General features: G+C 32.5%; 1 protein-coding gene across 1 annotated transcript; it reads right to left on the bottom strand.

Annotated features, from left to right (window-relative positions):
• Nucleotides 1-5,657: 5,657 nt before the first annotated feature.
• Nucleotides 5,658-9,490, bottom strand: LOC145093769 (Chaperone DnaJ-domain superfamily protein). The gene is made up of 9 exons (XM_079032004.1): nucleotides 9,327-9,490; nucleotides 8,379-8,469; nucleotides 8,213-8,273; nucleotides 7,655-7,732; nucleotides 7,242-7,315; nucleotides 6,965-7,078; nucleotides 6,597-6,704; nucleotides 5,976-6,014; nucleotides 5,658-5,893 (listed from the first exon to the last, which is right to left on the bottom strand). Exons 1-9 carry the CDS (start codon nucleotides 9,422-9,424, stop codon nucleotides 5,807-5,809), a joined length of 750 nt encoding a protein of 249 aa, XP_078888130.1. The 5' UTR covers nucleotides 9,425-9,490; the 3' UTR covers nucleotides 5,658-5,806.
• Nucleotides 9,491-17,482: the final 7,992 nt, after the last annotated feature.

The raw sequence follows: 17,482 nt of genomic DNA, 5'->3' as shown, positions 1-17,482 counted from the left end.
TCTTATGGTAAGCAACGATTAAATCATGGAACACACAAAGATTGAATAAGAAACAAATAAACAAAACAGACGAATAGATTATAGAAACACACTAACACTAACAAACTTCAAGAATTTAAAAGAAACTAATGTTTATATTCAATGAAATAGATGAACAGTCCAACTACTAATTTGAAAAGTAATAAATTTTCATAAGATGTTTTAATTTCTTCTTAACAACCAATTTCTTCTAAAGTCAAACTTAATCGGCGAACACGTAGAAGACATCTATAAGATGCTCCACAAAAACACTAACAAATACAACTGTTAAAGATGCTCAACCATCAATGTGGTCTCCACTATCGAAAATAATAATGACAAAGCTATTATTAAAGAAGATTCATCGACAAACACCAAATAAGAAAGGACCCTCAAAGATAAACTACTACACAATAATGTAGTTAGTGGATGATTCGGTAGCAGTGATGTAAAATTCTCCTCCGTTTTGAAAGGCAAGACTTAAAAATGAAAGCATAACTCTCTATTTATAGAATCATAGAGAGGATCTGATACAAGTGTTTTACGTCACTGCTACCGAATCATCCAGTAACTGTAGTTTATCTTTGAGGGTCCTCTCTTATTTGGTGTTTGTCGAGGAATCTTCTTTAATAATAGCTTTGTCATCATTATTTTCGGTAGTGGAGGCCACACTGATCGTTGAGCATCTTTGACAGTTGTATCTGTTAGTGCTTTTGTGGAGCGTCTTACAGTCTGCCACATGTTCGTCGATTAAGTTTGGCTTTAACATGAATTGGTTGTTAAAAACTTACCTTTTAACTTAGTTTGCAGATGAATTTAAGTTAAAAGCTTATCTTTTAACTCAGTTAAATATCTTTTGTTAGACAAAAGACTTTTTTTATTGAATTTTGTACACGAATGTGTGCAAATCTATTACTTTTAGCATTTATTTGCCTTCAAAAATCATGTCGCAGAGACGTTTGTAGCGTTAAATCTATTAAAGAAATTTCATTATTAATATAATTTAAATTTATTTGATATTGTTTACTAGCAATTCTGCAATCTTTTATTTGAGAAATCAAGAACTTATTAGGTTCTTGATTAGTTAATACTTTATTACTACTCATTTGAGTTGTTATAAGATTTTTGTTTTTTTATTAAAGATAATTTATTATAGAGTTTATAGTTTTCTAAATTGAAAAACTTTTACAGGATAGTTTTGTTAATAATTAAAAGATAGTTTTCATACCTTGCTCGTGCTTGAGGCTCAGTGATTTTTTTGTCAATCTTGGTGTCGATCGTTCATTCTTCCCTACGTCCTTCTGACTGGCGGTACTTGTTAGTACTAGATCATAATGACGAATAAGACTTCAGACTTTAAAAATACAGATAGTTGCACAAAGCATGGATTGAGAAAACTTCTCTTATATATAAACGAACTAAAACCCGAAGGTTTTTACAATTTTAAACTATAAACCATATATGGGGTTTTACTCACACATTTGCAGATTTCAATAAAATGCTTAAGGCTCTCGTATTTTTACTCTGCCTACCTGTAATAATACTCGAAGTCTTTTATCTTGATTTCTACTAGGAGGTCAGGTGTGACTTCTTCCGTATTTTTAGGAGTTCTTCTTGGAAGGCTTCCAAGAATAGTTTTGGAACTTTTGGTAGAATTTAAGGCTAACTTGAGCATGTTAGGTCTTAAGGTTTCTGCTGCAGTAATAAACTGTAGTTTTGAACACCTTTCAAATCTTGTGTATTTATCTGCAGCTGTCTTGGCTTCAAGAAAGTTATTAAACTTTTTGTGTTTAATATTTTTAATTCCTTCTGTTGTCTTTTTGGTGATATTCCAGTCTTCAAATATACCAACGTTGGGTCCATTGAATTCAACGTATTATGGTTTTTGAATTTTTATTAGGAATTTGTAACAATTCCTTTAGGATTTGAATTCCCTTATCATGTGATCCTGATCCTGAAGATGAACCTCCATTTTTTGGGATTTGAATTCCTACGTTGGGTCTTAGATTAAAGTCTAAGGGTGTAACCAGCGTTATTGGAGTTTGTACTCATGTCTGGATTTTTGGTAAATTCACAACCTTCAATGGATTTGTTGAATCTTTACGTGGAGCCGTTTGCTCAAGACTAGACGTTTCTTTTCTTTTTAAAGGAGGTGAAACATTTACCTCTTGTTGTTCGATGTTCTTTTGAACACTTACATTTTCTTCTTGACTCATAGGAGAGGAAGGAGAAGAAAGTTCTTTTTGATGTTAGACATAAATAGTCTTACAATTTTTAATTGGTTTCTGACGAATTCCAATTCTTGCTCAATAAAAGCTTGTTTGAGCATAAGCTCTTGTTCTTTCTCCATTTGAGAAAGGTTATGTACCTGTAGTCCAAATTATGGATTGAGGTTAAAACCTCTTGGGTCGTTAGACCACCAAGGTATAACGCCGAATGACTTTGATTCCTGCATGAAAAGAATATCAAACCTGATTAGTTTTTCTATTGGAATTCTCGAGTTAAGAAGTCTACAAAGATATTCTTTTCTCCTTTAATATGCTCTACTTCGAAGCTATATCTAAACAACCACATTTGTCATCGAACTAGTCGACCTTGTTTGTTATCTCCAGAAACGCTATTTCTTAAAAATAAGCAAAGTTTTTGTTATCTGTTCTTACTGTAAAATTTACAGGTGTTAGATAGATTAAAAACTTTTCAATTACCCTTTTAATGACAAGATATTCTTTTTCATTAGAATGATAATTTCTTTCAGCATCCTTAAAAGATCCTGAGGTGTATCTGCAAATTAATTCTTTGGATTGATCCTCTGAATTTATTGCTTTAATGATTCCTCCCCAATAATTATCTGAAACATCAGCTTTGATAATTAATTTATCATGTATATTAGGATGATATAGAGGTGGAAACTCTTTTAGGTTCTTTTTTATTTTTGCCATATAACTAGAATCATTTTCAGACCATGACCAAATGACATATTTCTTAAGTTTGCAGTGTAAGGGTCCTCTTATTTTTGCAAGTTTAGGAATGTAGTCCGAAGCATATGTTAAGATTTCTAAAAATATTTGTAATTGTTTTTTATCTTCAATTTTATTAGAAAATTTATGAATATTTTTCATTATATGATTTTGAAGACGACGACTTCCTTGTTCTATTTCTAATCCAAGAAAATTTATTTTTTCTAACCGAGTAAGATAGACCTTCCTCATATTTACAAAAATGGTAATCATTGAGACTTAAAAATCTTGATGATCCTACTCAAAAAAAATATATGCTTTTTCTTCTTCAGGAAAAGTAGGCGTTCAAACCCGAGATAACATTTGTAACAATATAAATCAGATTGTCGCAAGATGCTGGTTAAATACATTCAAAATAAATCACTATTTTGGAATTCAAAAATATATTTCTAAAGATATATCAAAAAACAATAAACCTTTCAATCAATTTAAGAAAGATTTAAGTCTCACCCTTCAAAATGGAGGAGAAATTGATAACAATCAGTTTGAATTTTTTTTCTCTTTACCTTTATTTTTTAAAATCTTATCCTCGCTACGATAAGCTTTCATCCATTCTGAATCAGTCTAAATCAGTGTCTGATTTTGTATTCAATCAAACATATAATTGATGTTATAATGAAATAAAGGACAGATGATGAGATGAATTAATTAGATGAGGATCAGAAGATGTTATACAGACCTGACTTGAGTGAGGTGACAAATGGAATGCACGCAGATGAATCCCGAATTTGTGTCATTGATGAATAGATGAAGGGGAAGGAAGGGATCGACGACTAAAGAGTCGACGATGGACACTCTATTGAGGATCGACAACAGACTGAATGTGAAGCAATGATGAAGTATTGAAGGTCATCCGGAGTCTGGAGAGAACCTCATACGGAGTAAGAAATGGGAACCGGGAAGGATCAATCAACAAGAAAAGAAATTAAAACTTCATTTACTCATTACGTGATTTACGTCAAAAGATGATACAGGATACTAACCATACATGCCTACACGGATTGATGGATACAACAAGTCAATATTTATACAATTAATACATATAATAATATAAATATATATAACATAGGGACCCGTGGGGGTTTTGGGACGGGACTACACACCCCCGCCCCGTCCCCGAAATTAATATGGGGGTTAACCTTGCCTCCGCCCCAATTTTTTTAAATAATAACCCTTCATACAGGATTGGGGTCCCACATGACTTTTTGACATCCCTACATAGAAGGGTACAAAATCTCTCTTTTTTAGTCTTTGCCGAAACGGTCTTTGGACCTGCCGTAGACCGGTGGTAGTTGAACACAAAAAATGACATTGGTCTTAGTCTAATAAGAACTAACTACCTGCCCGAGTCTAATAAAGGACTGGGCTAGAATGTGATTGTCTGGTTTGAACTGTTTTTGTTTTTTTGTCAATATCTAAAACTTGACCATTATATAGTCTTTAATGCACACAACTCGTAAAATCCGTACCGCCAAACCACACCATATAGTCTTGTAAATGTATACATAATAATATAATATAGATTACCTACTTAATATTTATAAAATATCACTTTTTTTTTTTGTTTTTTTAATTACATTCAACTAAAGAGAAGCCAAGAAGCGGAATTTCATTTTCAAAGTTTCAAAACTTACGAAATATGATTATAATCAGGGCCGACTTGGCTATAAATCCCTTTTATATTTGTGGTCGACTAATTATAAGCCTAAAGAAATGACTATAATCAATCAGAGCAAACCATGGCCATGTGCGGGGTGTACCATCGTACAAGGTCCATATCCTTTAATATAAGCGATGATTAGTAACAGATCACTATTGGTAACAATTTTTGTTTTAACTAATTTTATAATATATGTTGATTTATATTCCTGATTATTGCTTATATATAAAAAATATATATATATATATATTTAGGGGCTCATTTTTATTTTTCGCACAGTGCTTTCAAAATCAATGGACCAGGACTATAGTTCATCCGTTTTGCGGTTTTAAACCCACACCATACCTATTGCGGTTTATAAACCGAGCCGAACCACATTGAAACCAAACCATAGCTAAAACTACAAAGCGCACCAAACACAAAAACTAAACGAAGCTAAAAACCGATCTATGCACTTTTCGGTATAGTTTCAACTAAAAACCATGTAAACCGCACCACACTCACTCCTAAAATTACAGATATATGATAATTTGCCAACTTTAACTTATATAATCAGTTTTGTAGACAAAAGTTTTCTACCCATTTCTCTTTTAAGTAAAGATTATGGGAACAACTTTGTCATGAACTTCTGTTACGGTATTCACTATTCACGTTAATAAAAAAAATTGTTAAACTTGCAATAGGTATAACTTCGTCGAGTATCTTATTAATTACAACAATAACATTTAAATAATTTAATATATGTTATATCTATAAATAAGTTATCTATATTTAAACAAATTATATTAATATTACATTATCTGAAAACATTATAATTACCTCTAAATGAGTGACATCCATGTACTGAATCGTTAAATGAATAAAGCCCAAGTTTACGCACATTGGTCCACTCATGTTATGGATATATCTTATCGTGTGTATTGTCGAGATTAAACTAGGGATTTTTCCCTTTCTATTCGATATTAACAAGAAGGAAACAAACATAAATTGCAATATACAATATTCTTATACTGCGCTACAAACAATTCCAAGTTACAAAGTTGTATATTCAACCACTAAATCAACTTTAAAGTTACATATTTTGAGTAAAATGTGAGAAATTTTAACACCTTTAACCTCGTTTTACAGGCCTTTGAACATACGACTTGTTGGGGTCTTCTGTCTTAAGCTTTGGTGGCCGAATTTCCCCTTTCTTCACCTTCACATCTCACATTTAACACATGTTGTAATTATTTTTCAATAAAAAAAAAAAAAGGAAAAATGGAAGAAAAAAAAATTACCTTCTTTCCTCCTTTCATGAAGTCCCTCCAACTGGAAACCTGGTTCAAATAGGAAGGAAGCCAAAACGATTTAGGGTTAAAAGTGGACAAACCCTTATTTATTGTAAAGTAGCAAAAATGTAATTACTCTATTTTTTTCTTAAGTGTGTTGTCATTTTTGTCAAATATTTTTGAACTAATTATAATATGAGTAAATTACACTAATGGTCCTTATGGTTTGGGGTAATTCGCACGTTTGGTCCCTAACTTATTTTTTTAACTCGGAAGGTCCTTACTGTTTGTTTTTGTTACACACTTGGTTCCTGTCTTACTAAAAAAACTATTTTGCCCTTCATTTTTTTAATTTAGTTGAATAAACACACCCCCAATCCCACCCCCTAATCTTACCTTACCTACCCCACCATTTTTCCATATATAAATAATAGTATTTTTAGGTAAGACATGGATCAATCGCATAACAAAAACAACCAGTAGGGACCAAGCACGTAACAAAAACAAATAGTAGGGACCTTTCGAGTTAAAAAAATAAGTTAGGGACCAAGCGTGCAAATTAACCGAAACCATAGGGACCATTCGTGTAAATTACTCTTGTAATATTTATCCAAATATTGAAATACAAACCCTATTTTCCCTTGTTCCTTCCCACTGCTCCTCATGTTCACGCTTTCTTTTCCACATCTCTTTGGATTCTTCCTCATCCTTCTTCAATCTTCCTTCCTCTTCTGAAATCTACACAAATTCCAACATATTTTCTTGGAGTTAAAAGATTCTAAATAATATTATAACAAGAAATAGCAATGCATTTATTTATTAAACTTTTTTATCATAGCATTATGCTTTTTCATTTTTTTCAAGGTAGAATGTTGTAATAGAAAGAAACGAAAGAAGCATATATATATATTGTAATTTGTAATAAACAAATAAATGAAAGTACATTGGTAATATTTTCATTTTCATATATAATAAGAATAGGTTAATTACAAAAATACCCTCATCTGCATTTTCCTCCTCCGCCATTCTTGATCAGTTAGTAGTTCCCGGACCTTCAATTTTAGCTGAAGCTGAAAATCATCTGATTTTTCGTATTCTTGCTCGTATTTTCCCTACAAAAAAACTCAAACAACAATAAGAATATAATATCATAATCTGCATACATCTACATTTTCAGAAAACCAAAATATGTCAACACTTAACAGTATTTTTTTAAATAACAGTTATAAAAGAAGAAGCTGTGACATGAATGAGAAATTAAATTATTTACTTTACCTCATCAACTAGTGACTTCAGCTTAGATGCAGTGTCTTTCTTCAGTTGTTTTTTCCTTTTTGCTCTAAGTTCTTCTGCAAATTCAGTCAAAGTAGATTATAAATATAATCATGAGAAAATGAAGTAAAAAATTTATATATTACAGCTTACAAGGGAAAAATTTGTAAAAAGTTAAGTCAGACACCTCATAAACATTCAATTAAAGCTTCTTTTAGAGATATTGTTTGATTATGGCAACATTAATTGTTAATTGTTATCTATTTATAAAACATACAATGGAACAATGATTACAAATTTACAAATACACTAACAATAATCATGAGATGCCAGATATGATGCAACAGAAAGACATTAAATTTAAACACATGAACAGAAATAAATAAAAAAATGTAGGGTTATTACTTATTACAAACCTCTTGCTGCATTAATTTGGTTTACAAGATACTCTCTTTCTTGTGGATCAAGTAATAGCTGTTGAGCTTTTGCAAGTGCTGCATATAAAAGATAAGTCACTTTTAGTTATTGTATGAACAATCTGAAAATGGAAAATGACGATTTTACCCTTCTGTCTAGATGTGATGCTATATAATAACTGAATGTTTATTTGAGGATTAGGTTATAGACGGAAATTATAAATGATTATGATAGAAAAAAATTTAAAAATTTAACTACATGAATAAGAATATGTAACAATACCTAATTGTACTTGGGAAAAAGACGAGGGTAGGAGAAAGAATGGGCTAAATCTTATTTCATAGGGAAGAAAATGAGTGAGTTTGAATAGTTTTTTTTAAAAGAAGGAGAATTTGGTTAGGGGTAGAAGAGTAAAACATGAGGTCTTAATAGATAAAGTCACTCTCCTCTCACTTAACCTATTAAGTTCATCTGTTTATATTAAGTAAAAAAGAAACATCACTATAAAAAAAACACCTTAATGAAACTAAAGCTATCAAAATTTTCATCATACATACCAGAAAATGCTTCTTTTGCTTGGGGATGTTTGCATTTGTCAGGATGGACAAGCAATGATAACTGCACAGATTATTAATGGTGTCAAAAATGGCAATTTTAGGAACTTTCAAGCACCAAAATGAGAATCTTAATTGATGGAGACAATATATGGATAAAAGTTATCACCTTACGATATTGCTTTTTCACTTCTTCTGGAGATGAATCGAATGATAGATTGAGATACTCAAATGCATTTAGCTTAAAGCATGAAAGAATCCTGTGAAAATTGTTGTTTCAAAAACCATGTATTAGGTCATTAATGATATAAAAGCCTCAAGTTGTATTAGACATGAAGTAAACAAAATATGATGTTTTTCTAGACTACAGAGGTAGTATTGTATACACACAGTTGTTTCTTTTTTGGACTAAATGAACCGTATGAATGTGAGTAAATGACCTTTTTACCCTTCTATTTAGAAAAGATGCTAAATAACAAATGAATGTTTATTAAGAAACACCCCAATATATGCTTTTTAGAATACTATTAAATATTGTTCCCCTTGGGCAAAATCCATCATTGTTATTTGTTATAGTTCTAATCTTAAATGAGGTTGGCAATGAAACAAAATACATCATTCAAGATTTCAATTGTTAACATGTAATAACTTAATCTCCGATGCAAGTATGCAACATAGTATCAGTTGAAGCTCCATAGACAGTTTCAACAGAAACATGATGCAAAACCAGATCGAGGTCAAAAAAGAAGTTTTATGTGTTCAACTTAGGGTTCTAAATGACTTTCTCATGTTGAATTTAGCATATTTTACAGTGTTCAACAAGCATTATACTTATCCTACATGTCACTAAGGAAACATATATACGCACGCCTATCAAATCAAACGAACAACTAGTTTGTATGTATGCAGTTTTAAATGATAATCGATAACACCTGCTAACAACGATTACTTCATCCTTTAAGAACATTTTACCCTCAATTTCAAATACAACTCATGGCATCCATAGACACTTCCAAAACCAAGACAATTTAATGTGAACAGTACAATTAATTAGAGAAATAAAACAACAAAAACATATAAGACAGGAAAGATATAGATAAAAGGTCAGAAGGGATACCTAGCGACTTCATTGTCGCGCTCAACCTCGCTCACTTCGGCGTAGAAGTTCTTGAGGAGCAAATCGTCGTCGATTGATGATGTATTGGCTTCTCCCATCGCTCCAATTTGCTCCACCCCTTTTTTCCTTCTTGGGTTTCCGGCGATTTTGGTCGGCTTCGCGTAATGAATAAATCATTGAAAGGGGTATTAGAACCGGAAACTTTTCACTTAAAACCCTTGGATAACCAAAATTAACAAAATGGCCCTTGTATTTAGATGTACATTGAAATTATAGGATCATGGTTTTGCAGCAAATTCATGATGGTACAATATTTTAATTTCAATACCAAAATGTAGGGGTGAGAAAAAACCGCACCGCAACTAAAATTAACCGCAATAACTGCATAAACCGCAACCACAATAAAAACCGATGGTGAAGTTTTCAGTTTTTCAAAAACCGTAAATTTGCGGTGCGGTTATTAGCTTTCAAAAACCGCAAAAAAACCGCACCGCACCGCATATGTTATATACATTTTTTTTTATTAATTATTAATATATTAAATATTAAAAATAAGACAGGTTTCATGAATGAAAGATGAATAAAATATTAAAAGACAAAAGGGTTGGTTTTTTGTTATGTTTTAACTTTGAAAAATGGTGAAATTAAACAATTTTAAGAAATTTATTGTTAATTACTATTGATTTGACGTTTTTAAGATATTAATTGTTTGTGATTTAAGTTAATTGTCTTATACTTTATGGTTTTTTATTATTACAAGTAATATGTTTGAACTCTTAAAACCGTTTGAGCTCCAAACTGTGGTTAGATACCACACAAAATAACCACACCAAATCCATGTGGTTAATAACCGCAACACAGAAAAAACAAAACCGCACCGCAAAAATAACCGTCTAACCACACCGCAAAAATAACCGCACCAAGCGGTTTTGAAAATGGATTAACCGCATTTGCGGTTAGTGGTGAGGTTTTGGCTAATAACCGCACCGAACCGCACCGCGCTCACCCCTACCAAAATGCACGGGTATACAAAAAAATGTGAATAAAAAAAGAGTTATCAACTACAATAAAAGTTCGTTTGTTGGTCCCTTGCCACACAATTAAATAATAGTAGTGTAAAGAGCAACACAAACACTCTTGAAAATAATTCATTATTCATGAATAATAGTTTTTTTAATATGATAACATAGCACACTCTTGGATAACTTTCACAAAGAAAATTGTCAACTATATATAACTAAATACTTCGGAAAACCCTGGTATTGCATAAAGATTAGATATGGTTGTCAAAGTAATCACTATAGAACATATAACCTTATGATTAAACTTGAAAACTGTTTCTTCAATTGACCCTTATCACGAAGTATCAGGATCTTGATGATAGGTTTTGGTCATAAGACATCCTATGTGCTCATACAAACCCTAATGCTTGGATCTAGGTTTCTCTATTGTACATGCTTTGAATCCAAGACTATAAACCCTAATTCTAGCATATGGAAATCAATATTAACATATAATTAGGTTTATGATATTACCTTGATTGTTATGTAGCAATAACAATCCCAATTCCTCCTTGAATTGACTTTGGAAGGCTTAGAGTCACAAGTGTCACTCCTCTAATGGCTTACAAACACCAAGAGCAAATGGAGAAGATATGAGGAGAGAGGGGAGGTATTAAATTCGTCCTTAGGACTTCTAGGGAAGGCTTAGACGAATTCATGAGCCTTAGGGGTCTTTATATAGGGTTGAGATTAGGGTTTCAGTCCTTATCCTTATCTAGTTACTTGCCCATCAAGCAACCATAAGATAAGCCTTGGAAATCCCTATCTCTTGGACCTTTGGACGATTTTAAGGATATCCTTATCCTTGAATTCGTCCATCCTTTAACAAGGATAACCATTGCCCTATTTTGCAACTATCACATAATTACAATTCAGCCCCTCTAGTTTAATTAATTACACTTGATCACAAAATTAATTCTTAATTAATTATTGACCAATATTAATTAAACAAATATGATTTCTCCTTTAATATATTATTCTTATAACATATTAATAAATCATAATAACCTCTCTCTTTATTTATTTCTCCAATCAAGTTGCTTTGGTGAAGGCAACCCAAAAGGACCATGCACCATCGGGTCAAGTACATACCAAAATAGTTATGGACTTAGACACTAATCCAGCAGTCTCCCACTTGGATAAGTCTAACAACTATTCTGCGTATGACTTCAGATCCTGATCTGTAATCGTAGCTTTCCAAAGCCGCTGTCAACTCTGATCATATCAGATACGCGTGTCCTTAGATAAGGGATCATATATTCCTCCATTCAAGATATCATATGAGATATGATTTCAAATCATTCTCTTTGTACTACTTCTCGATTTCTGATTTATGACGACTGACTAATTGAACAAATCAAATTAGCCCTAGCTCGGCCGAGCATTTACGTTTGTCATCACTAAACCATCGAGGGGCCCAAAGATATCGCTTTTATCCTACTTTGAATAAAAGGAATGGATAAACTTTGATACAATGCTCGCTTGCACTCACTAACCAAATTACACACAACAATATGTTTTATAACACCAAGTTACTAGTGCGTTTACATATTATCAATGTGCAACCGATTTGCAAGATACAACTCACACATCTCGGTTTCAAGAATATAAGATGTTATCGTCTCACCAATCACTCGTGATACAATTCATGGAGTGATCCAAGTGAGCGTGGGTTTGATCCAATGCTCAAATTCATATTCATAAGCACTCATGAACGTTGCAGCAAACATATGCTTATGTCTAATGCTCTTTAGACAATCCACACACCAATTCATGACAGTCTTCATTCATATCTACTTCCAACATATGAACGACTGTGGCCCGTTTGAATAATTCGATTATTCTTAACAAACTCAATTATTCTGGAAGTCAAAACATGCAAATGTGAAACACAAGAATAATACTAAACCCATATGACCTCAAACCTTTGAGTATAAATAAAACACCTTTTATTTATCACCATATTGATTACTCATTATTTGTCATTTCGGGTAATCAACTTCGTACTTGAATTATTACACTTGTCCCATGCTCCTAGCATGCACACAATGTTTACCTATGGTTCTTACTTTGTGAAATAGATCAAATTGAACACATTTCCAATCTTTCTCATTTCACAACTCCAAATCCTTTTTTCATAAGTTAAAGAATATCAAATTCTTGCTACTTATAGAATATGCTAGATTCTAACATTTTATGCAACTATCCTTTCGTAATGTCACTGCACCAAAGTCACAAAGACTATTGCCAATGATATTACAAAGTCCTCTATCGGAGATTGTTACAAGACAATTCCATAGACGTGATGTCTCTCACTCAAAGTACATTCTTTGAACATCCTTTTGCATAGAAGTTTCTAATCTAGTCATAGATTTCTCAATATTCAATTCCCAATATGGACACACTTCCATATGTTCCATATGACAATTCATTCTTAATAGAATCTTATCTATTCGTAATGATGTCGATACGGTCCATCCAATATGGAAACATTTCCATATTTTCCAATACTATACTTCCAACTACTCACAAGCGACCAATCCTCGTCGAACTTTGGATTGTCCTTTGATAGTTGTTTAATTGTTTTAGTCAAAATCAATTCTTGTCCTTTTTCCCTCTAAATGCGCTAGACATTTGGAAAATTTTAGAATGGTCAAACATTAAAGCATTTGTAATCGATCCTATACCCGAAGCGTATGGGACACGACGCACAATGTTTTATTTGCTATGTTCTCAAAATTCGAATTGTGAAGAGGAATGCCGTAATGATAATCGAAATTTTAAGAACACACTATGTACCCTTGACTAAATTTATTAACATTTCTCAACCTAAACCTTTAGATTTGAAATGAAGCATAATATTCTCTCCCTTAATTATAGCAAAACAACTTTACAACCCTTACGATTTTGCAAGGTATAACTCTTGTTTTCTATAATTAATATTGCCAACTTGCAATATGTGCCTTAATAATCATACAATCATAACTTTTATGCTCCCACTATCATGATGATTATTATAAAACATAACACTTATGCTCCCACTAGCTTCAATATGTATTCATAAACATCTTAACTTTCAAAAAAATCAATACTTATTGAATTTTTTAAGTTCATGTTTCTAATACTTAATGCTTTGATAATCTTTTATCAAGGCTTTTTGAACTTATACACCTTTGCCTTCGATAGTTTATATGTGTGTCTAAACACTTAAGACTAATTGCCAAACCTGACAATTCAAATTATGGAAAGGGATACCGTAACCATAATTGATTTCGAGAATGCAATTTTACAATCACTATCTTCTTAAAATCTTTCTTAGTGAAAGCATTTCCTCACAATCATTTTCATGAAGGAGGAAATCTTATGACACTTAGATTTAAATGGCGTATGTGTTCCTATCCATGTGAATTTGTTAAAACCAAGGTTTACGACAAATTCAAACTCATATGGACCGAACTTTCTTAATCTTGATTTCTTGCCTTATGGTAGCACAGCTGCCCACCACGTCTTCCAAGTAGTTAAGCAGCTCACCCTTTCCTATCAATGTACCTTTCATTGATTAAGGTGTTATGCCTTTTATGCGTTCAAAATGAGAACTCATAGAACTCACATGCATAATTAACTCGATTGAATTGGAACAGAAACCAAATAATGTCATCACGATAGGTTGTAAACCTCAACTCGTGTGCTAGTGATGATCGATAAGGTTTATTTGATTTGTTCTTGAAACTTTTCAAGACTATAAAGACTCCCACTGACTCCTTGACATATACGATTCTCTTGTCAAAACATTTCTTGACAAACAAATATTCAAGAGTTAGTGTAGTTTTTATCAAAACAAAACACTTCATAATTTTGGTCTTAGTTGTTCTTTGTCTTATCCAAGACATCACAACTTTCCACAATTGATGAATGTTATAAACCTTCTTAATACTTTTCACTCAATGTCATAATCTTAACTCTAAGACTTGATTTGGAACGAAGTATGATTGACTTTTTGATTTAACCATTTCTTCAATTCTTGATTCCTCTTCTTAGACATACAATTGTACTAAGACTCACTTAGAGGGTCAATTGAGATATGGTTCTTAATCATTAAGACCTATCATAAAGCATAAAAGGTACTATCCCTTCTTCTTAGAATGGAGAAACTTTTATCTTTCTGCCTACTTGATTCTTGTTATTCGTTCTACTATTGATTTAAACTTTTTCAATCAATTCAGAATTACACTTAATTTTATAAGTATAGTCATATTTGCTAAACCTTTAGTAAATCATGATGAATATTTTGTTACTCTTATGGTGGACTTTGATCAACACACAACTTTGTGTACTCGATCTCCGAAATTTCTCATTCATCGTGCATCCACGTTGCATGATTCCAAGTTTCTGTCCAATTGAAACTTGGACGATGAGAAACTCTCCCTATTTGGTAAATTCTTGACTTTTCCATAAACACCATAAATAAGAATCATATCCATTTGTTGTAGAAATATGCAAACACCAATTTTCATAACGATTTCATTGCAAGGAAATAAACAAATAAATAAATAAGTCAAACGAAAATTTATTTTATTTATAAAAGCAGCGGAAAACATTTGTCCTTACAATGAAAAATCCATTGAAAACTATGTATTTCAAAAGAAAAAATTTCTAACAACTCTATCATAACTATCTAAGATCAAAATCTAATCTTCAAGTCCATGCGATCAAGATCCATTCCTTGTGATTAGATTCATCTTGCTCTTTCACCAAGCTTCCTTTCTTTTCACCGATCCTGTAAAACATTCAAATGCAATCTTATTACATTATGTATTAAGAATTAATAAATAGGAACTTAATGGAGTTAGATAGTGGATTTTACCTGAAGCACAACCATACTCTTTAACTCTCCCACCTTCTGGACTCTTTAGGCTCTTTGGGCAGACTTGTATCCAACGCCCTTTCTTTTAGCAGTAAACGCAGGTCGGTTCTCCTAGAACGTCCTCGGAAGCATGGTCGGTTGACTTTTCCAACAAATGCGCTCCATTGCTTCGCCAAATCATTTCTGATTCAGCAGCAATGAGCATGTAAGTTAGGTCAATGAGGTTGTCGTCATGATTCATCATATAATACTTTCTTTTGAACTCATTATATGATTCAGGAAGTGACTGCAAAACCCAATTCACAGCCAACTCATCTGGGAATGACACACCCAACATTATCAACCTATCAATGTGTGATTTCATTCCTAGAACGTGGGCACACACGGCTTTACCATCTTCATGTTTCATTTCCAATAGGGCTTTAGTGATATTGAACCTTTCAATTCTTCGATCTTGTGGGTTGGGGAGAACAATAGGAGGAGGAGGAGGAAGTGAAGCATGATTTCTCGTTCCTCGATTGAATCATGGAATACCATTTTCATGTGGAATGCTTGTTCCACGGGATTTGGGAAGACCATAGTTGTCGAACTTTGATATCTACAAAACGGGAGAAAAACAAATTCAAGTTAGTTGATTGATTGAGTCCTTAGTAAATCACCCAAATGAAATACTAAGGCTAGGACCCAACACAACATTCTACAACTCGGGAGAGGGATGCCGTAACCCAAATTGGAGAACATTTGAAGGTAAGTGAATGACGATTCACTAATTTCCACCACGAAAAACGAAAAAGAAATTTAAGTTTTAAATCTATGAAAACTCCTAGATCCTTTGAGATTCATTGAACATTTCAATGACATGTTTAAATCTCGATATGCCCCTCTAGTTTGTGACTGGGATGCCGAGGATCACAAAGCGGGTGTGAATAACCATGCAAACTTACATGGTGCCCTCACATGTTACAGTCACCTATTCGATGTGCCGGTAAACCACACACGCTCCACCGAACTATGACAAAAATTGAGTCACCCTTTGCTACCTTTGCTTAGAACCATTTAGTGTGCCGGTAAACCACACACGCTCCACTAACTTCTTCGCAAGGGCACAAAGTGTAGTTTCATGGAATTGCATCAATTCACTTTTGCCTAAGTAACTAAGATTGGGAATTTTATGAAAACATTTAGTTACTTTTAATAATTCATTATACTTATAATGGAAGGTTTCGTACTATCCTACCCGTTCGGCTAACGACCCTCCACTAGTCAAGAGTGTGGTGGGTAAGAGTGGATACCCATTCAATCGCCATTTTATAGGCAATTTCCTTAAACACCCCTTATAGACCAGCTTCGTGAATGAGGCCTACTAACGGTAAGACTGACTTTTACTCATACATATATATAATGTTATTCCTTTAATGTTATATATATAGTATAGGGTGTATTTTACACTTTTAAAATACTATGTGGTCTAATTTAACAATTACACTTTTAATTCAATTAAATTGTAAACCTAAACTTTTATGGATTTATTAAACTTCTTTAATTAATTAACAAAACCATAAGGGTGTGATTTGAACTTTTTCAAAACAATACTAGAGTTTTAGAATTTAACATTTCTAATTAAACTTTTAATCAACTTTTAAATTCCAAAACTTGAGGGCAAGTTTTGAAACATTTCAACACATTAGGGTTTCAACTATTTAAATTTCAAAACTACAAAACTATTGGGTTCAAATTTAAACTATAAAACCTAAAGGGCAAAATATGAAACTTTTCATAACAACAAGGATCAAATAATAAATAATCTTAACTAACATTTAATTACATAATTATCCATATTTGATTTGTTTAATGATTTCTTGCAAAACAATTTATCAATTTACTCAAAATAATTAATCAATTATCTTATAAGGAAACAATTATCTTATTAATTGATAAATATCTTCAATTAGATCAAAAATATAGTCAAATATATCATATAATCGGATTAATATTGATCTAACATAATAAGGTAACTATCCCAATGCAAAAACAGCAAGAAATCCCGAGATAAGCTCTATCTGACGAGTTGACTCGTCGAGTCAAGCCTGGACTCGTCGAGTCACCTTGGACTCGGCGAGTTCAGCTATGGACTCGGCGAGTCCAGCCTCGAAAACACCAAAAAACGAATTTTTCAGATATATCAAGCATCAATACAATAGAAACCAATCAAGGCTCTGATACCACTGATA

This window comes from Lactuca serriola, chromosome 3 (assembly GCF_051521515.1).
Source record: "Lactuca serriola cultivar US96UC23 chromosome 3, Lser_US96UC23_V15, whole genome shotgun sequence".
Classification (NCBI taxonomy): Eukaryota; Viridiplantae; Streptophyta; class Magnoliopsida; order Asterales; family Asteraceae; genus Lactuca; species Lactuca serriola.
The sequence above is the reverse complement of the archived record's forward strand: the minus strand, read 5'-3'. Positions and strand labels throughout refer to the sequence as shown.

Coding starts and splice junctions, on each gene's coding strand:
- LOC145093769 (XM_079032004.1), bottom strand. CDS start 9,424: ATGGGAGAAGCCAATACATCATCAATCGACGACGATTTGCTCCTCAAG. Junction 8,470..9,326: donor CGCGACAATGAAGTCGCTAG/GTATCCCTTCTG, acceptor CAATTTTCACAG/GATTCTTTCATGCTTTAAGC. Junction 8,274..8,378: donor TGAAAAAGCAATATCGTAAG/GTGATAACTTTT, acceptor TAATCTGTGCAG/TTATCATTGCTTGTCCATCC.